Source organism: Zootoca vivipara, chromosome Z (assembly GCF_963506605.1).
Source record: "Zootoca vivipara chromosome Z, rZooViv1.1, whole genome shotgun sequence".
NCBI lineage: Eukaryota > Metazoa > Chordata > Lepidosauria > Squamata > Lacertidae > Zootoca > Zootoca vivipara.
Window position 1 is genome coordinate 4,390,997 of NC_083294.1, and position 24,690 is coordinate 4,415,686.

The following is a 24,690-nucleotide window of genomic DNA, read 5'->3' on the forward strand; positions in this document are numbered from 1 at the left end:
TGTTGCTTTTAGCAGGGTAAAAATAGGAACCTGCTTGCAACACCCATGTCAACCTTTGATGGTTTACCCTTGGAGATCCTCCCCTCATAGGCAGTGTTCGAAACGCCCATTGTTTTAGGTGCAGTTCATTAGCAGAAGCAGTTTCTGAGCTCGGCACAGTAGTGCGCCTAAGATTTCAAATTAAAACTGCAGAGTGGAAGGAAAGGAGGACCTTTTTTCTGCCTCCCCACTTCCAGCTGCTCTCTGAAGACTGAAGAAGAGACCCTCTTAAGAATATTAGGGGGGTGGGATGGGGACGATCATGTGAAAAATGAACCTAATATTTTAGCTACAGTTCATTCATTTTCAGCTTTGTATTCTTGTTATAAAAAACCACACACCTAGACATTTCATTGTTGCATTCATAACCTAAGTTTAAGGTGACCCTTAGCTCTTAGCTTTCATATCTCAGTTTCTGACACTGCTCATAGTTTGGGCTCAAGCAATAGATATCCTGTGGTTCTTCAGAGGTTGCTGGACTCCAACCTCTGTCTGTCCCAGACAGCATGGTCAGTAGTGAGGGATGCTGCAGTTGGAGTCTAGCAATGCCTGGAGTGTCACTGATTCCTCATCATAAGTGTGAAGAATTTGGATAAAATAATGTTTGTGCCCTCTCTCAGTACACTAGAACTTGGGGGCAGGGTCACAGAATAAGTTTTTTCCTAAGAAATTTGTGAGTGTTTCAACTGCTGAAGGAGTAGTTTTTAACTTTGAAATGTGTAGAGTAACAGCAATGAACATCATTTCCCAATAAGCCCCAGAGCTTTCTGCCCAACTCCTTCACACAGCAGAGGATTAAGTTCACACAGCAGAGGATTAAGCAATGACCACTTGCTTACATGACTTTAAATGGGATTGGCTCAATTAATGGAGGAGGCAAGTTCTCTCAAAGGTTGTTGGACATGATAACTAAATGGCACCTCCAAGTTTCACTGCAGCAGTTCTGGAAGAGGGCTGTTCATGCTCTGTTTTCAGCTGCCAGAAGCATCTGGCTGACCACAATTGCAAATGGGATGCTGGTCTAGACAGATCATTGGTTTGATCCAGCAGACCTCTTCTTACATAGAGAGCAGAATGTTCAGTAGAGTGAAGAATAGAGAAGAGAAGGGCTTTTCAGATTATTATTATTTTGTAAGGATGACCATTCTGTAACAGCAGGCACCTTCTTGTCCTGTGAGCTAAAGGCAGGAGAAGGTCAGATCAGGGATTGAAAACCTTTGGCTCTGCAGATATTGACTGGCCATATTGACAAGGAATTGTAGCTCAGCCACATGATGGTCATGGGTTAGCCTCCCCTTCTCTAAGCACTGGAGACCAGTTCCCCTATGCTTGAGTTCCCTCTAAAGAACACCTGTTGGAAAGTGTCTTAACATCTCTGCCTTGCCAGCGCATTATTGCATTTGTCTGGGCTGCAAAAGAGTTTGGCTAGATTTGTTTTGCTGACCCAAACCTTTCTCGATGGCAGGATCTATTACACTATCCAGAGCTCTGTAGGGCTGCCACATGCATGTATCATTGTTGCAGGTAACCATTTTTCACTCAGTACTACAGCGGAACCTTGGTTGTCGGACGTAATCCATTCTGGAAGACTGTTTGACTTCTGAAATGTTTGACAACTGAGGCACAATTCCCCTTTGGCAAAATCCAGTAAAAAAATAAAGGAGAAATGGGCCTTGGAAGCCGTTTGACTTCCGAGGCACGTTCTAAAACAGAAGCATTCACTTCTGGGTTGTTGGCATTTGAAAGCTGAAACGTTCGACTTCCGAAGTGTTTGACAACCAAGGTTCCACTGTAAAGAGAAATGGGGCACCCCCAGAGCGTATAGTGCTCTGGGTACGTACACATAAGTGCATTATGCATGTACCCACATGTGGTGAGTCGGAAAGCTTATTCACTTCAGTGTTTTCTTTTTCTCACATTGCAGGATGAACACATGAAAGCAGAAATAAACAAGCTCCGTCGGAAACTGGCCGAGCAGGAAAAGAGGCTGCACTGCACAGTCAAATGCTTACATGCTACCAACCAGCTGAAAGAAAACATGGAGAGAGTCATCATTGATCAGTGTGAGTGAGCTTCCTCTCTTTGTTCCCTTCTCTACTTCGGAGTCATTGTTAGGCCATTGAAGTAAACATAGGAAGAAATCTGGTGCCTGTGGAAACAGGCTGGAGGAGTCCTTGCTTAATCCTCTCCCTGTGACCCAACAGGTGGGCAGGGCTGCCTATCTGTCAATCTCCTGACATTATGACATCAGGGGACTACGTACTTCAAAAGGGCCTGCTCAGAGTGACACACATTGGCTACACTAGGAAGTTCCAGATGGGGTTAATGTTTCACTTAGCATCATTGTCAAGGAACAGTATCTTCGATCCAAGTGAGATTGTGGACCCAGACATGATCATTAATAGATGGTCTGGATCCACCCTTTGTCAGTTAGCTACCAACCTCAAAGTTATTGATTCACTTGGTAGTGTAGGGCTGAATACATGTCTATAAAACCCGTAGAAATTGATGGTTTTGTGGGTGTGTTCAGGAAGACTATGTATTGTGCACGAGTAGAGAATATTTCCACATCCTTTTTTAAAAAATAAATGCATATTTTCGTGCTTTATTAGGAAGATGCATTCACCTTCTTCTGCAGCATATCGATGAAGGAACAAACCGGCTCAGTGAACTGGTCCAGCTAGCAATTACCTGCTAAGGAGTAATTAATTTAGCACTGAAAATGCCATATTAGCTCCCCCCCCAAAAAAGGTGCATGAAATGGACCTGTATAAATGTCAAAAGTTATCCATGCCACTGAAATGAAACATGCCTCCACTTTTGATTTCAATTATTAGCTTCGAAACCATCACAAATATACATTTTTTAAAGGTTAACACACATCCTTTCCAACAGATACAGGATTTATAGCTTATTTTTAAAAAGAGCTTCTCTTTTAGGAAATCTAACCCACCCCCCCAATGTTGCTTGTTAGCTCTGTTTCCACCTCTATGTTGGGTGGTGGATATAGTAAAATATTTCTCTTTGTGCAGATACAATGCTTACATTTTATAAAAGTACCAAATAATTGTATCCTGCATTAACATATCTAAGAGTATATGCTGGCACCCAGATCCCAGTAGTTAGTGTTAATTATCATAGCTTTAATTGTAAGCCCCCTTGTGCAGGGGCTTATTCTCTTAGTTGTTAAATCAGTAGAACAGATGGCCCCATACAAAAAACAAATGTATAATCCTTTATGCAGAACTTATCGAGATATGAGGTTCTTTAAAAGCTGTCTTCCCAACTGACTGAGTACAAGGTTCCAACTTCCCAAGGAAAGGCCCCTGGAGACAGAAAAGCCTTGGTTCACATTGAAAGGAGCCAGGATGGGATTTCCACATGAGGTCCCTGAACAACCCACCCTTCGCTTCCTTGATTCATTTACCAAAATGTGGGGTGTGGAATGAGAGGCAAAAAGGGGGGCACAAACTGGTCCTTCTCAGCCGAGGTCATCATGTCTAAGCTCCATGTTCCAATGATGGATCAACCCGTGACAACTTTTCCTTCATACTAGGTTCTCTCTTTGGAGAGGGAGAGAGGACATAAGAGAGGGAGGGTAAAGGAGCACAAGTCTTGCATTTGGGGCCTTCAGTTTAGGCCAGTTTGTACCATGACAGACAAATGGGTGCTGGACATGGTCACACAGGCTGTTTCATGGGATGAGCAATGCTTCCAAGGGAGAAATTGATTCCCACTCCCTGATGATCATCAACAGCCAATAAACACCTGGTCTATGGGAAAGCAATTCACAATTTATTTGACATCAGAGAAAAAGAGTAAGTCCCAGTCTTCCAGAGGTGCTCAGGATTCTGTTCCAATTGTCCAATCTCTGGACAAGAGAAATTGTATGGCATCAATCAATCTTGCAGAGACTTACCTCCATATTCTTTATTTATTTATTAATTATTATTATTATTATTTACCACTGTATAGTTGCAGGTCTCAGGGCAGTTCACGACATAAAATCACAAAATACATAATAAAAATGAAAACAAGAACATTCCAGGGCCATTGAAATTATTTGTGTTTCTGCTGTCTAGGCCACCATTATGAATATAGGGGTCTCCCTTTTGGGCCAGAAGCCATTCCCAGGGTCTTCCCATGCTTAGACAACCTCCTAGTCCTGTCCCCAAGCAGAGAACATCACTCTGGACCTCCATCAGCAACACAGGCTTGTAAATTGGGAGAAATGTACACTGGAGCCTATCCAGCATCTCAGAATGTGAATGGATACCCAGGCATGTAGGATGTGCCTTTCCAAAGAACGCAGAGGGAAGCTCACACTGCTAAGAGACTAAATCCTGGGACAGAAGGAGATGGACCTGATGGAGTTGGCAAAGCTCCAAGGCATGATAGCGCCATGTCATGATCTGGTTTACTGGCCTTGACTCCACACATGACCCCTTCAGGGAATGTTTCATTCATTTCAGGATCAGATTGATTCCAAGCATTTACTTGTTCCCACAACTGTGCAGGGCTTTCCAATGGTTGAAAATACAGACTCTTGGACAGGATGAGCATCAAGGATCACTCCAGGATAGTCATCACAATGGATGAGAGCCTCTATGGCTAGGGAGATCACCTGGGATTCTTGATGACTCAGGGTGTGTGGATCCCACAGGAGAATTGGTGGAACATCGGACTCCTTACTCCTGGCACACAGGGAAAGAGCACCTGCTGAGACAGCCAGCTATCCTAGCATTATTATTGCATCTTTCTTTCTTGGGGGTGTCTTTCTCAGATAGTTCAAAGTGGATGATCTCCTTCTCCACTTTGTGTGATCCCTTCCATTCATTTCAAATGTGCAGAACAATCCTATGTGCTGATAGGATTGTCTCCACAAGACTTGTTTTCTTACTTAGGCCCCTGCAGAGCTCTTTCCTGAGGGCTCAGGGTGGGTGCATCAAACTGGAATGAATTAGTAACTTGGGGAATGTGGATCCTGATCTCAACAAATCCTGGAAGCAATTTGATTTATAGTGTGCCTATAAATCACCAGTAGCTTCTTGTCCAGAGTGGAGAAATCCCCAAATGGTAAGAACTTGCTTCTTTTTGATTCACTAGGGCTCTTCTTGGGTTCAAAGGCTGATCCAGTCCAGCATCCTGTCTCTCACAGGGACCAAATTTTTGGTTTGTTATATTTATTGCTGGCTCATCACCAGATTGTCCTAGGGAAAGTTGCAACATATAAAAAAACAATTAAAATTTAAACAGTAAAAACAATCCCACTCATAACCCCACAACACATCACAAAATGGAGACTGGAAGAGGATACAAATCATACAAAGGTGCAAGATATCACACAAAGTGATATCTACACCATTTTTCTTCTTGCATACCTCCCCACTCAACATTTATCTATCTCCTGGTTCTCATCCAGGACTCCCATCTACCCATCCTGACTCACACAAGTTGTTGTTGTTGTTGTTGTTGTTGTTGTTGTTGTTGTTGTTTATACCTTGCCCATCTGGCTGGGCTTCCCCAGCCACTCTGGGCAGTTTCCAACAAAATACTAAAATACACTAATCCATCAAACATTAAAAGCTTCCCTAAACAGTTCCCCCCCCATCCCATCTCTCATAAAGAGCATTAATTAAGCCTGCTGACCTCACCCTATCTCTCACTCTAGAGTTCAAACCTCACTACCTCGAGAAATTTTGTTGTTCCCGCAAGGGGACAATGACAATAAAGATCTACCGTACTTTTTGCTCCATAAGAGACACTTTTTTCCTCCTAAAAAGTAAGAGGAAATGTCTGTGTGTCTTATGGAGCAAATGTGCCCAGGGGCTAAAGGCAGATTATGCTTTTTTATTTTTTAGAAAGAGCTAAAGGCTAACAAGAGGGAAAGAGAGTGTTGAAAGGAACCTGGTCAGCAGCTGATTGCAAGAGATAGGGGAGGGAGATAAGGGAGCTACCTCCCGCCTGGCCCCTTGCCTAGGCCTCAATTGTCTGCAGAGGGAGACATGTGGCTGGCTGATTAGATTATCTGTCTAGAAACTGTAGAAATGGGTCCCTTTCCTTTCCTAGAGAAGCTGCAGAACAGTGAGTTGAACCCCATAAAAACAGGATTTTTCCTCTTTGCAAGAAAACTCAACAACTTTGAGCTGCTCCTAAAAAACGGAGCTTTCCCCCTTTGCAAAAAAGATGCACAACTGTGAGCTGACCCCCCCCCCAAAAACGGGGCTTTTCCCATTTGCAAAAAAAGTTGCACAACTTTGAGCTGATCCAAAGAAATAATAATGGAGCTTTCCCCCTTTGCAAAAGAAGCTTCCTCAAATATTTAATTGGGGGGGGGGCAAAGGTACCTAGGCCTCTAGGAGTTGGCTGCTATGCCTAGGACAATTCAAGAAAGGAAAATATTTTTTTTCTTGTTTTCCTCTAAGGTGCGTCCTATGGAGCAAAAAATATGGGTATTCTATTCTATGGCAGTAGGGGGAATCAAAGGGATGATACTGCCTTCCCCTGTGACTCCTTGCAAAGTGAGGAATCACTTTGATGGAAATACTACTGGTGACATCCTACTGCCCACGGCAGGGCTTGCTTTTATTAACAGGCATCAAGGTCTTAGTTTTTTCATAGTTGCGTCCCAATATGTTCATGAGGAATGCTCTCCCACTGTTGTTCCCAGTTGGCTGCTATTCAGATCTGGGACCTTATGGGACTATTGAGCTACCGGTACACCTCTCCCCTTTGGGGCAAGGCATTAATGAAGTGAAAGCTGCAGCAGACTATGCATACTTCAATGCCAGAATTTAATTTTGGAAATTCTATGATTTAAACTGGAATTCTGGTGGTGTGCAGTGTAGTGCAGAACAAATCCAACGAATGATAAAGGAACTGAATGAGGGGAAACTCATCCCTCAAGAAGGCAGTCTTGGAGTCTTATACACACTTCATAGGAGCAAGTCCTGTTGAACTCAGTGGACTTAATTTCCAAGCAGCATATGCAGGATGGACATCATATGAGAAGAACATGATCATCTCTGTTGGTTAAAATCGTCATGCTTAGTCTGTGGCTCTTTCTTAAAAAGAGCTTTCATATACCCCTCTTTGAAAAACAAAACCAGCATTCACACTCTCACAGTTGTACTTCTTTTACAGTGGCTTTAACTCATGATGTCTTAAGGAAGGCGCGAGGAAACCTTGAAGTAAGTAAAAAAACAACAACCCTCTACCGTCATTAATTAGCTCTTGCTGTTACATTCTCCATTTCTCCCTCCCACTGCCTGTTCATCTTCTGAGCAGCAGAAATTGCCTTGTTGTTAACCTGCTTTGCAAAACTGCTGTTGTTTGTTCAGAGTGTGTGTGCAGAGAGTATCATAGTCCATATGTTTGGAGGAGATAGCTCAGTTTCTACCTGTTTAATGCAATAAACATTCCTTAATAGTTAATAAAATAAAAAAATTCCTTCCAGTAGCACCTTAGAGACCAACTAAGTTTGTCATTGGTATGAGCTTTCCTGTCCATGCACACGAAAGCACATACCAATTACAAACTTGGGTAAAGAAAGGGACCCCTGACCATTAGATCCAGTCGTGGACGACTCGGGTTGCGGCGCTCATCTCTCTTTATTAGCTGAGGGAGCCGGCATACAGCTTCAAGGTCATGTGGCAGCATGACTAAGCCACTTCTGGCAAACCAGAGCAGCACACGGAAATGCCGTTTACCTTCCCGCTGGAGCGGTACCTATTTATCTACTTGCACTTTGACGTGCTTTTGAACTGCTAGGTTGGCAGGAGCAGGGACTGAGCAACGGGAGCTCACCCCGTCGTGGTGATTCGAACCGCCGGCCTTCTGATTGGCAAGCCCTAGGCCCTGTGGTTTAACTCACAGCGCCACCCGCATCCCCTTAGTTGGTCTCTAAGGTGCTTACTGGAAGGAATTTTTTTATTTTGTTTTGACTACGTCAGACCAACACAGCTACCTACCTTTTAATAGTTAATGTTCATGTTGCACATTCTGATTCAATCTTTACAGCAATGGCCAGATAAACTAGCTCTGCCTCTATAATTTTGTATGCCTCCATGGTTCATACTGACTCCTTTTGATTTTCCTTTGGCCACCCACTCAGTAGAGATGTAGACAGTGGATTTGAGGTGGTAAACCAGCCATTGTCTTGGCAAAAACAGAAAAGAGGAAGAGGGCATTGTGACATCAGTTATTGTGTTGTCTCAACACCTACCCCCAATTTGTCAGGAGGCTTACCCCTTCTCCAAATCATTAACATATGAAAGTGACTTATGTGAAGGCTAGAAATACCCTGCTCTAGTGCAAGTTTGGTAGAGGAGCTCACTAGTAACAGGTATGCATTTTACATCTTCCTCTTCTTGCCATCACATGCTCATTTGTCACCCAAAGCCAGGGTGCAGGATTCTCACTGTCTTACAGTGGCCTTCTTGAAAGTAGGGAGACTGCCAGGCAAATTCCAAGTCTCCTGCATGGCAGCTTCAGCCTCACCACCCCTCCTGATCTGTCCGGCACTTTAAACCAGTAGAGCAGCTCAAATGCAATGTTGTGAGGGACAACCAGCACTTGAATGTGTACAGAAATCAGTACAGCCCAGAAATCCAATGAAACAGATTATTTAAGTGGAGTATAGAAAGAGAGGGAAGAAAGAGCAGGTTGCATTCAGTGTTAGTCCTACACAGAGTAGACCAGTGGAAATTTATGGATATGCTAACATAAGTAACTTCATTTCAACGAATCTACTCTGAGTAGCATGGTACAATACTTTTTATTAATTTTAATACAAATCAAATAAAAGCCGCATTATCACAATACCAAATTACAATCCAATTAAAAACAGAGGCAATTATTCAAAAACTGAATTAAACAATTTGAGGTGACTTCCCGTGCACAGGGTTTCAGGATGTGATGTTCTTATTCCTTCCTGCTTTCATAATCTTGATGGATCCATTTACAGCAATTCCGATCTTCATCCTTTATTTAACAGCCACTGAGTTCTTGAGTTTCATTCGTAGTTGCAAATTTATGAACTCTTGTTTCTGCAAAAGGAGTTTATATCCAGTACGTTTCCTGTGTGAGATAATACTTTGAGTAGCATGTACCTAGCAAGTACACACACAATCAAGAGAAAAACCAAGCACTACACAAGAACATTGGCCAATTTAATCCTATACTTGGCCAAACATACTCTTTTGGTAAACTCTGGAGTTTGTTCCACTTTTAAGAGCTCTAGACCCATGTGGCCTCTGATTGGCAGGGGTTTCTGAGCAGTCAATTGGAGTGATCAGACAGTAGCTGGGAGGGTGCTGTTAATGCTGTCTTGGAGGTTGGGAGATGGGGCTGCCACACGGTTAATCGCTGCTTAAAATGGTTCAGCTTCCCTGCTAGACTGTAAGGGGTCCCCCCCAACATGCACATTGGAAGGGAGACATGATCTCTCCACTTGGACACACTGGAGGACTAGAGAGCTTAGGTACCTTAAAGGAACAGGTTAGGGCAGGGCAATTAAGACATTTCATCAGTCTCCTTTGATGAGCAGAGGCTCTGCAGGGTCTTGGGCAGCAGTCTTTTCCATCACTTACTGATCTTCCATTCATAGAGATACTAGGGATTGAACCTGTGGGGCCTCTCCCCTCAGTAACTACTTCTTTCAATTAACTGAGCCATGCTAGCTCCTTTGCCATTGCCTTCCCTTCAGCCAGTACACACTTCTCTGTCCCACGTCAGTGATAACATAAATTGTATTTTTTGGTATGTTTAACATCTGGCTTGTAAACATTTGGGAAGGTGTTTTTGTTTTGTTTTTTAATGGTGCACAAATTGCATAAATAAGTAAACCAGGCCTATATGTTTACAATAAGGTGCAGCTTTCTTTTCTTTGGCATGCCAATTTTCTATATGCCAGAAAAAGTGGCCAAGCAGTGATGGAATGTGGGAATGTTCATTATGCTCAGTGTTGTGGGTTCATAGCTGAATAAAGACATCTATCTATCTGTGCTCAGTATTACCTACATTGTCTTGCAGCAGTTCTCAAGTCTCATGCAGGGGACATTGCCAGCCCTACCTAGAGATGCCAGGGCTTGAACCTGGGACCTTCTGCATGCCAACAGATGCTCTACCACCAAACCTGGCTCTTCCCCAACGCAGGTTTCCCATCTCACTGAGAAGTTGGCCATTGTGTTTCCCAAAGCCATTTACTGCCGATTGCTACTTTCACTTACATTCCATTAACTCGAAATGTTTCATTCTTCCCTAGGTTCAGCCAGCTGAAAACAAGACATCAGCCTCCAGCCTCAGCAGGAAAAGGGTTTTGTGAAGGTTCTGCTTCCCCTAATAAAGACCATTTCCCCCCTACTGAGCCTATTCTTTTGACCTTTTCTTTGCTCTCAAGGCCTTAATGCTTAGTTTACTTCAAGCAGGTTGTCCTAGCAAGGCTGCCAGGCACCCTTGCTAGAAAAACAAGCCTCAGAAAAACCACTTGCTTTAACATATATAACAAAATAAAATAAAAAATCCTTCCAGTAGCACCTTAGAGACCAACTAAGTTTGTAATTGATATGAGCTTTCGGGTGCATATATCACAAAGTTGGGATTCAAATGTTGATGGTGATGACAGCAAGATGATTAAGGACATGATGGTCAAGGACTTCTCTTTTCTTCCTTTCTGGGTCCCTAGCCCCCTTCCAAGCTATGGTTTTCCCAGTAGTGATGTTTGGAAGTGAGAGCTGGACCATAAAGAAGGCTGATCGTCGAAGAATTGGTGCTTTTGAATTATGGTGCTGGAGAATACTCTTGAGAGTCCCATGGACTGCAAGAAGATCAAACCTATCCATTCTGAAGGAAATCAGCCCTGGGTGCTCACTGGAAGGACAGATCTTGAAGCTGAGGCTCCAATACTTTGGCCACCTCATGAGAAGAGAAGACTCCCTGGAAAAGACCCTGATGTTGGGAAAGATTGAGGGCACTAGGAGAAGGGGGCGACAGAGGACAAGATGGTTGGACAGTGTTCTCAAAGCTACCAACATGAGTTTGACCAAACTGCGGGAGGCAGTGGAAGACAGGAGTGCCTGGCATGCTCTGGTCGATGGGGTCACAAAGAGTCACACACGACTAAACAACAACAACTGCTGGAAATCTTCCAACTGCTGGAAATCTTCTCTTCTGTATGCTTTTTGAATCATGGTACGAAATGACAGGGCAAAAGGTAAACTCATTGCCACAGCTTCAAGGCATTGGGAGCAAAAGACTGGGTGGCAGAAATTTAATTGTGCCTTGGTGGTTTGCTTGATGTTTTTGTTTGTTTGTTTGTTTGTTTGGGTTTTTGTTGTTTGTTTGGGTTGGTTGTTTTTTGGGAATGTGAGATGCCATGAATAATAATTATATTTTTAAATGCATTGTGATTATTTGTTTGGAGGATTTAACTAAAAACAACCTGGTGCACAGCACTAAGCTTCTAATCTAGATCATCACTTCAATCTGATAAAAGGTTGGAATCAAATGTTCTGTTTTGCAAGACTAACTCCTAGCTGTTCTTTCCCCCCTTTTTGTCACAGAATGTTACATCTTTGAAGCAAAGATCACATTTTAGCCTATGGGAATTGGCCAGCTAAAAGTACCCTTGACCAAACACATCTAGCACGAAACAAAAAAATGTGTGTGCTTCCTCTTTGTTTTTGTGCATCCATTTTTAAGGTCCTGTTTATTCACATGTGGAATAAGTCCCTCCCCCCTTTTGCTTCACACAATGTGTGAAAAGCACAAAAGCTACCTCTCCACTTAAGTGAATGGGGCAATCTCCCCACTCCCTTTGTGGATGGCATAGGTTTGCATCAGAGCTGCTACTGCTGGAAGATCAAGGTGAAAATTGGGTTGCATACCCTTGCAGTTTGCAGGTGTTGCTTTGCTTAGCTTACCCTTGACTGGAAAAAGTATATGCAGCTGTGAGGACTAGGAGGATCTTCATATCAGTATCTCCTCTGCCCTAAGGACATTTCCCCCGGGGAACCTATTCCTGTGGGCTTTAGATATCAGCAGGGATGGCTAACTTGTTGCCCTGCAGGTGTGGTTTGACTCCAGCTCCCATCAGCCCCAGCCCTCAAGGTACACAGTGATGGATGTTGCTCGCAATCCGACAATGGAGTGTGCCTCCATGGTTGAAGTAAAACGGCTGCATCAGCAGCACTAAGCTATCCTCCCCAGGGTGCAAGCCTGGACAGTGTGTATGGAGGTCCTGGGCTGATCAAATGAGAAGACCCCCCCCCCCTGGCCTCACTGATGTCCAAAGGAAAGCAGAGCAATACGTTTAGCACCAGCTTAGCTGTAGGAGTTGCCAGAAGGAAGCGTACAAAGCACCATCCAATCACCTTAGGGACTCCACTCTGGATTTGTGTAGGGTTTATTCCTTAGCCTTTTCTTCTCACCTAGGGTTGGAGACCCATAGGCTACCCTCAGCTGGTTTAGCCGGGCAGTCAAAGCTGTTTCCCAGGGTGTGGCTACTGCTGCATGCTGACAGCTTCTAGGAGCCACAGGTGACTGCAGGGCAGGGACCAAAGCATCTTGGAAAGAGCATGACTGTCCCCCACCAGAGGTACTACCACTCCCCTAACACTGCATAAAGGGATGATGGGAATTGAACTCCAGTGAGTATCTGAAGGTCCTCAATTTAGCTACTGCTGCTCTAAAACATTCCTTTCTAGGTGTTCCTTTTAGATATATTTTATAAAAATATATGGAATGTGGGTTTTTTGTGTGTATAGAGAGAGTATTAACTGTATCTCTGAAATATTTGTTGTTTACTGTAGTGTAACGCTGTCTTTGTTACTTGATTTGCTGTTTTGTAAACTGCCCTGTACTACATTTTGGGGGGCGGGGGCGGGGGGAGAAACACAGGGTATGAATCTGATATGTTCCATGTAGAAAGCAACAGAATGCTAGACTAGATGGACTTGTTGGTCAGATCCAGCAGGGCTGTCCTTAATGTTAAAAAATGGACTTTCCAATACACTTTGCACTATTTATCTCTTCTCCCCAAACTGATTTTTCAAACAGTGTTCTTCGGAGGGTGGGGAATAGCAACATCTAGAATAAATCTTAGTAATTTGGCTATATTAAATTGCCATATGGCAATTGAACATCCCCATTGCTTGGTACACCTGGAGAGGCTCTGGCAGGGGTCAGCAACATTTTCCAGCTATGGGCCAGTCCACCGTCCCTCAGACCATGTGGTGGGCCGGCTATATTTTTTGGGGGGGGGGGGAGAAATGAATGAATTCCTGTGCCCCACAAATAACCCAGAGATGCACTTTAAATAAAAGCACACAATCTACTCATGTAAAAACACCAGGCAGGCCCCACAAATAACCCAGCGATGCATTTTAAATAAAAGGACACATTCTACTCATGTAAAAACATGCTGATTCCCGGACCCTCCACGGGCAGGATTGAGAAGGCGATTGGGCCGCATCCGGCCCCTGGGCCTTAGGTTGCCTACCCCTGCTCTATGGAATAGTGAAGTTTAACACACACAAAATGCCAGTGAAGCAAAATGGATGGGACCTAAGCGTTTAACTGAAGTTATTTTTCTTTTCATTACAGTTATAGAAACTAGTTTAGTTAATGTTCCAGGTAGGTAGATAAATGTCATAGGGCCTATCAGCAAGTAAGGAGACCAGAAGGTATAGAGAAGATGTGTATAGATTGCCTACAAGGAAAGGCCTTTATGGCTTTTCCATGTTTCTGAATCTTGATGGCAGACTTGATCCATTTTTTAAAGCAAACCTTCAGTTTGCGCCACAGAAACCAGATATGCAAGAGACAGCTTCCAGTCATCCAGAAGCCGTTTTCCTTCTCCTGGCAAAACCAGCTCACCACCTGGGTTAGATTGCTGCTGCCCCTCTGTCTCCCACTATTCTTCATCGCTTGGGGGAGGAACCAGTGGCCCTCCAGACATTATTAGATTCCAACACTCTCTAGCCAATAAGGTGAAGGATGATGGGTGTTGTAGTAACATCTGAAGGACCAGAGCTTCCTTACCCCTTCCTTCATCAGGCTGTTATATATAGTATAGCACACAAAACCATCTTTGTTTTTCAATAAAATGATGTTGAGGATTTATGTTCAGGCTGAGTTTTGTGATATTAGGTACAGGAAACAAAACATGATGAAGTTGAAAAAATGTTTCTGATCTAAGTTTATTAATTCAATAAATTGATTTCTTATTTTAAAAACCCATGTCTATGTGGTTTCCCCCTGAATCTCCCTCTTCTGACTACAAATCCCTCCCTCAAGCTTCCATTTCCCATCTTGCCTTCGCCTCATTGTAGCACCTCCTTTCATTTGATCTGTGACCCCAAAAAATAAATAAATAGAAATCAGTCCTCAGTATCCCTAAATTTTAAGTTTCACAACTGTAGTAGTCTGACACAATTGGCAGTTGTATGTTATTCTCTCTTTGGGTTTTTTAAATTTCGCCATCTGGAATGAACAGACATTGGGGTTATGTCATCTCTTTGGGATTGAGGGTGCAAGAGCTAATTGCTAAAAGCTCCTTTGTGTCCAAGGGAAAGTTGGACAAGGAATTAGGTTCTCCAGGCCTTCTGAGAGTTCTTCAAAGATAGTCCCACACATTGCAGTAGCCAAGACTAGATGTTACTAGGGCAGGGGTAGGGAACATTTTTCAGCCGAAAGCCTGCATTCCTTCAGGGGCAACCTTTTGGAGGCAACCAGTTTTAAGGGAATGACCTTTGTCCACTTTGGAACTAAGTATAGGGAACCAGCCCTTTGCTGGTGTAGTGATAGAAACAAAGGGTCCTTTAAGGCCATGTAATCTGACCCCGCTTTTTTCAAGAAATCCAGAGTTACATTCAAGCTTCTTTCAGTTATTTCAATGCAGAGGAGACATCACAAAATCTTCATGCTTTGGGTGAAAGCAAACGTGTGTGTTTTAATTTTTAAAAGGCAAAAATGAGGTTTAATTTTAGACATAAGCTAATCAAAGGGAAAAGGTAATCCACAGTACATTCCACATTCCTCACAATTGTCTTCCCATTACACAAGCAACATTGAGTTAATTTTACTAAGTAGCTAAATTATAGACACTCAGAGATAATCAAAAATGATGTAAATTCCAACTTTCAGAAGTAATCATACTGTGTGTTTTTTTTTGAAAGGGGGAGTTCACAACACCTGAAAGAAACAGCTGCATAACTATATATAGCATGCCTATCTCAGGCAGTTGCTTCTGCATCCTTTATTCACACCATCTGCACATCACTCACTATGACTTTTTTTCTTTAAGACCCAGCGCTCATTTCTGTTAAGACCGAAACTCTTGCAATGCCCTGGGCTTCTTGCCCCCCAGCAAAAAGATGCATCATCTCCATATCCCTCACAGCCTAACCTGGATGAAGTTGAGAGGGCCAGAAATGGTCCAGTACTGCAATTGGGTCAGCTGGAGACAGTGAGGGTGTGAGAGAGTAGCTGGGCTCGAGGTTTTTCATTTTCAAAGGGAACAAAGTAAATCCTTTAATTAACCAAACCTTTTTAGAAATGCACACAACGTATCAGGAAAAGCACCTTGCAGATTGAAAAGCTGGTATGAAAAGCCCTCCCTGCAAAACTTTGATCTAATTAGTTCAGAGTTCTTTAAAAAGAGAAAGAGAGCACTAGGCAAATATGTGTGCTTTGAGAAGAGCAACATATGTTTAACGAGCAGTAACCTAGAAATATTTGATGTCTAGAGAACACCTTGAGCTGTATCCAGTGCTGCTACTTCCTGCTCGGAATACATGCTCTGAAATTAACAGACACGGCTAACTCGCATTCATTTATTTCAATGGGTCTACTCCAAGTAGGACCAACACTGGATACGATCCAGTAATAGAACTATATGGAGTGGGTCTACGGAACCTGCAGCTCTACAGAGATTGTTGAACTGCAAATCCCATCATCCCTGACCATGGGGCTATGCTGGCTTGGCTGGATGAGGGCTGAAGGCCCAATACCATCTAGAGGGCCACCAATTCCCTATTCCCAATTATTGGTTCAAGCCTGGAACTGGAAACTAATCCACACTTGAAGGTCTCGCTGGGGAGCCTGAAACCACAAATTGTTCTCAGAACTGGCACTGTGCCCCCTTTTAACATGCCATCAATATGCAGCAGTTTTGCTCACAGGGAAATTTCCTTCTAAGCCAACTTAAAAGGATGGTTTCAAAACCCTTCAAACAAGCCTTCCCCAACCTTCCCTCCAGCTGAATTCTGGAGACTTGAAGGGCCAGTGGTGGTAATGGTAGAACAGACTTTCCTGAAGGTCAAGAGTGGGAGAGGTAAGCCTTCAAGTCAGGAAAGGGAATTAGTTTCCTTAGCATTAGGAGGTGGCCCAGAGGCCTTTTTTTGTCTTCTGTCATTGTTGTGCCAAGTGACATTTAAATGCAGATTCTGTCATGTGCCTTAAAAGCACGTTAGGAAATGTTCCTGGGAATGGTGCTTTATCAGTCTTCCCCAACCTGGGGCCTTCTGGATATTGTTGGACTACAACCCCCATCATCCATAACCATTTGCCACTCTAGGTATGGGAGTATGCAAACACCTGGAGGGTGGCAGGTTGCCCTAAACCTAGGATGGGGATATGGATCTGGCCAGAGAGCTGCATCCTTACCTCCCCCACCTGTCATGGGCCAGGTTTGACAGGTGGGCAGAGCCACCAACATCTCAGTCACCCAACATCACAATGTCAGGTGACCTTTTTTGCCCACAGGGGTCTACAGTAGCCCCTTTCAAAGCACTGTATTGAGAAATGGTTTGAAAGGGGCTCTTTGAGATCTAGCGATCAGTCTGCAAAGCCAACTTTCAGCCTGCAGAGCTTTTTCACCTGCCCCAGACCTGATGCCACACTTGGCATTTGCTAGGTGGGCATGGCATGGCTGAAATGATACTGCAGAACAAATAGGAAGCCTGAGGGTCAGAGGCTCCCTGCTGTGAGCAGTCTTATTCCTAGGGACCTCCAGGATTGTCTGTTGCCATATGTACCTACCTGGGCTTTTAAGACCTGCTTCAAAGGCCTCTGCTCCCTGGCATTGTCACCTTCAGCAATCAATCAGATGAGACGGAGGACCTTCTTGATAGTGGCACCAAGGTTCTGAGATGCTCTGTCTGTAGAAGTTCCCCAGACTGTGTTCCCATAAATTCCTCCACTTTTCTTATGACCACCAGCCCCACCCTGTTTAATCTCAACATAAATAATGCAGTTCAGGAACTTCCGTCTCTCTCCCAGCCCCCCAGGACCTAGCCCTCAACTGCCAATCAATAAATTCTAGTAGTGCTTTATCTTCTTCTTTGGCGATCACTCGTAACTGAGTAAGATTTGTCTTCCATAAACACGGTTTTAACAATGAGTCCATAACTTACTGTGGAGGCCAATTCTGGATCCACATGTCCTTCCACAGTGGGGACATTGGTTTCCAGGCAGGAGTAGATCACGGTGTGGATTTGCCAAGTGTGCCTTCCTCTTAGCACATTTCTCCCTTGCGTCCTGAGTTCGAGTGTCTTCAAAGCTCATGGCACTTTTGGTAAAAGCTGTTCTCCAATTGGAGCGCTCGCAGGCAAGTGTTTCCCAATTCTTAGTGTTTATACTTCATTTTTTAAGATTTGCCTTGAGACAGTCTTTAAACCTCTTTTGTTGACCACCAGCATTATGCTTTCCATTTTTAAGTTTGGAAGTTTTGCTTTGGAAGACGATAACCAGGCATCCGCACAACATGACCAGTCTAACAAAGTTGATGTTGAAGAATCATTGCTTCAACACTGGTGAACTTTGCTTCTTCCAGTACACTGGTATTAGTTCACCAGTCTTCCCAAGTGATGTTATATGATGCAGGAACTTGGGGTAGATCTAGTAGAAACAGATTTTATATAATCCAAAATATGTTCCAGTGCATATTATTTGCAGCTCCACTGAGAACACCTAATGCAATACTTTAGAACTGGTATAGGCATCCCTTCTTTAAATGCACACATTCATAAATCCACAGTTCTATATGGGGACCGGGGGATCTTAGCCTAATGTCAGGCCACCATTTAGCAAAACTGGTGGGAGGTTTCTTTTTTTTTAAGAAGTGAAGAACTGAGGCAGCTGACCACAACTAGGGCCCAGCGGGATATGTCATCTTTTCGTAGGGCCTGCAAGACGGAGCTGTTCCGCTTGGCCTTTGGACTGACTCAGTCTGACCCTGGTGTTACCCTCCCCTAAGGCTTTATCGTACAGATATTTAAATGAGGTTGCACTTGTAGATTCCTAATTTTAAAATTGAATTTTAACATTGTATTTAATCTGCATTTTAATTGAATTGTTTCTTTTATGCTTGCTTTGATATTCTTGTTGTTAGCTGCCCTGAGCCCGGTCTTGATTGGGAAGGGCGGAGTATTAATAATAATAATAATAATAATAATAATAACACTGTAACTTGTTTGAGGTTGTGTTGTTCAATTCCCCCTGTAATTTCATTTCAGGGTGTTTCTGACTATAGGATTCATGGTGTCATTTTTCCTGAATATGCCAGAATGGACTTTGAATATATGAAGAAATCCAAGTCCTCAGCTGGGCATGTTAACATTATTTTTTAAAAATATTTTATTTATACTTTTCCATTGCACTTTTTCACATTTCAGTATTTCATCTGCTTCCCTCCCCTCCTTTCCATGGTTCCATTTATTCATTACAACTGCACATTCAATTTACCCCATATGTTTTATTTTTCTCCTTACTCCCTATATCCTCAAGGGCATGTTAAAATTAAACCTGACCCTTGAATGGTTTGTTGGCAGCAGCAATTAACTCCCGCCCCCTGCTCCAGTTAAACTAGTGTTTGCTCAGTTTAGATGTCAGATTATACCCACAGAATATCTGACCTGCAAATTATTTGATAAACCAATGAATTACCTTCTTGGCATATGTGGATCAGGTCAGATCAAAGACATAATGCACTTAATCCTGAATTGCTCACCTAGGGATAGATTCCTCTATTAATTTCTGAATTATCTTCAAGGTCAATCAGATGCTCTCAAAATTAGATGGCTGGTGGCTGATGCAGACACATTAGTTAGCTAAATGGTAGTTTTACTTGGCAGTGAGAAAGTGACAAGCTACTTCTTTGAGTTAAAATGACGTCAACTGCCAAGAGGATTTTTAATTTTTTAATGATTTGGGGAAATTAACATTTTGATGTTTTGTCAGCTCACATTTCTACACACTTGCATTTTTAACTTACTCTTAGTCTTGTTTGTTTTTGAGGGTTACATTGAAATTGTCATTGACTAAAGACAACCTGAGGTTAGCTGACTAGGACCACAGCATCTTTTCACCACTCCCAGTCATAGAATCATAGAATCCTAGAGTTGGAAGAGACCACAAGGGCCATCCAGTCCAACCCCCTGCCAAGCAGGAAATACCATCAAAGCATTCCTGACAGATGAGTGTCAAGCCTCTGCTTAAAGACCTCCAAAGAAGGAGATTCCACCACACTCCTTGGCAGCAAATTCCACTGCCGAACAGCTCTTACTGTCAGGAAGTTCTTCCTAATGTTTAGGTGGAATCTTCTTTCTTGTAGTTTGAATCCATTGTTCCATGTCCACTTCTCTGGAGCAGCAGAAAACAACCTTTCACCCTCCTCTATATGACATCCTTTTATATATCTGAACATGGCTATCATATCACCCCTTAACCTTCTCTTCTCCAGGCTAAACACACCCAGCTCCCTAAGCCGTTCCTCATAGGGCATTGTTTCCAGGACTTTGACCATTTTGGTTGCCCTCCTCTGGACACGTTCCAGCTTGTCAGTATCCTTCTTGAACTGTGGTGCCCAGAACTGGACACAGTACTCCAGGTGAGGTCTGACCAGAGCAGAATACAGTGGTACTATTACTTCCCTGGATCTAGATGCTATACTCCTATTGATGCAGCCCAGAATTGCATTGGGTTTTTGAGCTGCTGCATCACACTGTTGACTCATGTCAAGTTTGTGGTCTACCAAGACTCCTAGATCCTTTTCACATGTACTGCTCTCAAGCCAGGTGTCCCCCATCCTGTATTTGTACCTTTCATTATTATTTTTGCCCAAGTGTAGTACTTTACATTTCTCTTTGTTAAAATTCATCTTGTTTGCTTTGGCCCAGTTGTCTAAACTGTTAAGGTCATTTGGAAGTGTGATCCTGTCCTCTGGGGCACCCCTCCCATTTTGGTGTCTTCTGCAAACTTGCTCAGGATGCCCTCAAGCCCATCATCCAAGTCATTGATAAAGATGTTGAATAAGACTGGGTCCAAGGCAGAACCCTGTGGCACCCCACTAGTCACTACTCTCCAGGATGAAGAGGAGCCATTGATGAGCACCCTTTGGGTTCGGTCAGTCAGCCAGTAACCATATCCACTGAATGGTAGCATTGTCTAGCCCACATTTTACCAGCTTCTTTACAAGAATAGCATGGGGCACCTTGTCAAAGGCCTTGCTGAAATAAACATAGGCTACATCCACAGCGTTCCCTTCATCTACCAGGCTTGTCATTCTGTCAAAAAATGAGATCAGATTAGTCTGACATGACTTATTTTTCAGAAACCCATGCTGACTTTTTGTGATCACAGTGTTTCTTTCTAGGTGCTCACAGACCATTTGCTTAATGATCTTCTCTAGAATCTTTCCTGGTATTGCTGTCAGCTGACTAGGCGGCAATTGTTTGGGTCCTCCCTTCCCCCCCTTTTAAAAATAGGGACAACATTTGCTCTCCTCCAGTCTGCTGGGACTTCGCCTGTTCTCCAGGAATTTTCAAAGATTGTTGCCAGTGGTTCTGAAATCAGATATTGGGGGGGGGGCATGGCTTAGAATTGTAGAGTTGGAAGGGTCCCAAGGGTCATCTAGTTCAAACCCTTGTAAGGAATCTCCCCCAAGGAAGGAGAGTTCACCACCTCTTGTGGGAGTGTACAGCTTTACTGCCAGAAAATTACTCCTGGTGTTTAATCAGAGTCCTATCTCCTCTCAGTCTGCTTCCCCCCCCCCCTGATGTCACGGGACAAAGGTTCTTAAGAGCAGAAGCAGAAGAAGCAGTAAGGCCAACACAATCATTCAAGCCTAGGCCTGCTAACTGCTAACTGTTAACAGCAAACTGCTAAGTCACTGTGACTCATGACTCATCTTGGGTGATGACTCATTCTCCCTATAAAAGTAGCCAGCCTCTCTATGGGCCTCGGTCCTTCAGTCCAGAGTGTCAGTGTGTGCCTGTGTATAATTGCAGGCAGAGTGACTCCAGGACTCCAAAATAAAAAAATTCCTTCAGTAGCACCCTAAAGACCAACTAAGTTTTTATTTTAGTATGAGCTTTCGTGTGCATGCACACTTCATCAGATCTCTGACGAAGTGTGCATGCACACGAAAGCTCATACCAAAATAAAAACTTAGTTGGTCTTTAAGGTGCTACTGAAGGAATTTTTTAATTTTGCTTCGACTCAGATCAACACGGCTACCCACCCGTATCCAGGACTCCAGTTAATCACTAACTAAGACTATGCCTCTGTGAAGAGTCAGATAGCTGCTATGAGCACTCTGTGTATGCTCTTCAACTATGCTGTTTCTGAACAACTTTATTTTCTTCAGTAAAGTTTCATTCTGTTTATAAAGAAGACTCTGTGTTGATTAGTTTACCGCTGCACGACAGAACGTACCCAAGTCCCTTAACTGTTCCTCATAAGGCTTGGTTTCCAGACTTTTGATCATCCATGGTCACCCACCTCTGCACAGGTTTCAACCTGTCAATATCCTTCTTAAATTGTGTTGCCCAGAACAGGACACAGGATTCCAGGTGTGGTCTGACCTCACACTTCAAGTTAGGACTGTGGACATTTCTGTGGCTGTGGAGAAGGAGCACCTAGCATCTGAGAAGAAGATCTGAAGTTTCCTGTGCCACTGCTGCACTAGAAACTGGAATTCATTTGCAGTCTTCCAAGGCAGCTTAGTCTACAATACTGTGCAATCATCTAAGGTGTGATGGGGAGATGCACAACCTTGGCTTTTTTTTCTGTTCCCCTACCACTGCCAATTGGCAGCAAATAAAAAAATAAGGTGTGTGTGTGTGGAAGATGACACACCAGTTCAAGATGAGGAACCAAAAGAAGCATCTGCTTAGAAGCCTTGCCTCTCACTTCCTCTATGGGCTGAGATATCATCTCTACCTCTGAAGCAAAATCAATCAAACAAACAAACAAAGCTTGTTTTTAGACACAAGCTATAGGCAAGCAAAAGACTAGCGGAGGGCTGTGTATTGAGGATGCCTGCTCCCGCAGGCCATGTTTTTGCATGGGATAGTAAACGGGTGCAAACGCACTGGGGCGTGTGTGTGTGTGATCGAGCCTCTTTGCAGAAGGTTGCATGACTCCCCCTGGTCCGACACCCAGTGTTTCCTCCACTCTGCCACTAGGTGGAGCCAGCATGCTGTGCTGGGTTTGCTAGACAGAGGCCTCTGCATCACTGGGATTTTTGCATTTCCGCTCGTCCGTTTGCGGCTATGGCTCTTGAAAACAAGCTTATTCTTTATGCCGGCTGTGCTAGACGCCATGGAACCAGACTGCACTGAGTTTATACAATCAAGCCATGTTAACGGCGGGGAGCAGTGAGCCAGAGAAAAGCAACCATGTGCTCGGACTAAGTCATATGGGTAGTGCATTAGTGAGAAAAGCATACTCCTTCATGCACACATCTCACCTCTTCGCCATCTCTGCTTGCAACGCAGAGCATAATTCCCAGAAAAACATGCTCAGGTCTATTAGGGAAACCACTTCCTGAACCATTGGGCAAAACAGCCCGCCCACTTGGTCTTGACCAGAAATGCCTACTCTGGCGGGCGAAGGGCTCTCCACATAGGGCTGGGAGAGATCCGTGCCTGAAACCCTGAAGAGCTGCTGCCAGTGAGTGTAGACAATACTGAACTTGATGGACCAATGACCTGACTTTGTATAAGGCAGCTATCTGTTTTCCTAATTAAAATCAATGCTTTATTCAGAACCATGATGAGGACTGGAATCTTAGCCTATCTTTAGGGAAAGGATTGTAGCTTACTGGAAGAGCCTCTGCTTTGCAAGCAGAAGGTCCCAGGTTCAACCCCCGATATCTCCAGGAAGGGCTGAGAGAGAACTGGCTGAAATCCTAAAGAGCTGCTGCCAATCAGGGTAGGCGGTACTAGATGGATAGGCTTATGTTCCCATCTGAATCACAGAATCATGGAAGGGACCACGAGGGTCATCTAGTCCAACCCCCTGCAAGGCAGGAATCTTTTGCCCAACATGGGACTTGAACCTACAATCCTGAGATTAAGAGCCTCTTGCTCTACCAGCTGAGTTTCATAGACAACTGATGAGGTTCATGTTGAGCTGTATTCAGATCAGACCAAGGCTGTGCCTCTTTCCTTGATTGCATAAAACACAAGGGACGGGGAAGGAATTCAGCTTGGTTTGAATTTTATTGCCTGACTACCTAATTTGCACCTGCCGAAACAACACAGAGACTAAGATTCAGTCTAGGCCTCAAAATGTACATTTCTCCAAATTATGTGGTGCAGGGCTCTGGCCAAAAGTATGTGTACAAAATGTACCTGTTATGGGAAAGCATAAATAAAAATGAATGTATTAGTGAAGATGACAGGAAAAATTCATTAAATTACAGAAAATTGCTTGCAATTTTGCCGTTTTGCCTATTAAAGAAAATTGCATATAAAAATATGTGCTGAACTGCTGTGAATTTTTTCGCAGGATTTTATTTTTTATAACCAAACTGATGTGGAAATGTGAGAGACTAAACTTGAGAATGAAAAAAATGAGAACCCAAAGGAAATCAGAATTGATGGATTCATCTCACCATGATAGACGCAAAATACCAATGACTCACTTACTTTCCACATTCAACATGGTAATAACTTATAAAGGCAGCAAGTGCTGCTGAATGCTTTTGGAGATGAGCCAGTCCCCTAAAGCAGGCAAAACCCCAGCTGGAGGGTATGAGATACCCTGGCGGGATTGCAGGGGAGCTCTGTCCCTGACTGTGGCGTTCAAGAAGGTGCTCTGGATCCTTGAGAAAAGGGAGAACCAACCTGCAAAAAAGACACACCCTCTCAATCAGGAGCGAGGGTTGGGATGGGAAAGGAGACACAACATTTCCTTCTCTCTCCTGGAAATATACTTAATTAGACAGTTAATAAAAAAAAGCCCAGCAGCGTAGCAAACCGTTAGGGTGCCTGGGGAGGGTGTGCATGCCCTGAACACACGCCACCCATGGAGGTGGGGTGAGTCAGGGCAGGATGCCGGAACTGTGTCCCACTCAGAGCTGGGGTCCATGCTGCTGTGTTCCTGCAGGGCAGCTGAGGGGGGAGGCAGCAGGCGGACGCTGATTTTTCTGGCAACGCGGAGCAGATGCAGTGGCTCGGGCGTGCTGCAAGCCCCATGCAGCTTGAGGGCCAGCGAGTGCCAGTTGTGTCCTTCTCGGCGGCCCTGTGGTGGCTGGGGGCAGATCAGTGGCTCAGTGCGCTGCGAGCCCAACCCCAGGCTACACTGCTTTGGGGAGCCATGCCGCCCCCCCCCCAAGGTAAGTGCCGCTTGGGGCACCCCCTGCCC

General features: G+C 43.9%; 1 protein-coding gene across 5 annotated transcripts in view; it reads left to right on the forward strand.

Annotated features, from left to right (window-relative positions):
- Positions 1 to 18,439, forward strand: part of CDK5RAP2 (CDK5 regulatory subunit associated protein 2) — a 136,192-nt gene extending 117,753 nt beyond the window's left edge. For all 5 annotated transcript variants that reach the window (XM_035113723.2, XM_060270294.1, XM_060270293.1 and 2 more), the window contains 3 exons: positions 1,964 to 2,102; positions 7,183 to 7,229; positions 10,304 to 18,439. In XM_035113723.2, coding sequence (XP_034969614.2) covers positions 1,964 to 2,102; positions 7,183 to 7,229; positions 10,304 to 10,363 — 246 coding nt within the window. In that variant the 3' untranslated portion in view covers positions 10,364 to 18,439. The remainder of the gene's footprint in view (positions 1 to 1,963; positions 2,103 to 7,182; positions 7,230 to 10,303) is intronic.
- The last annotated feature ends 6,251 nt before the right edge of the window (positions 18,440 to 24,690 follow it).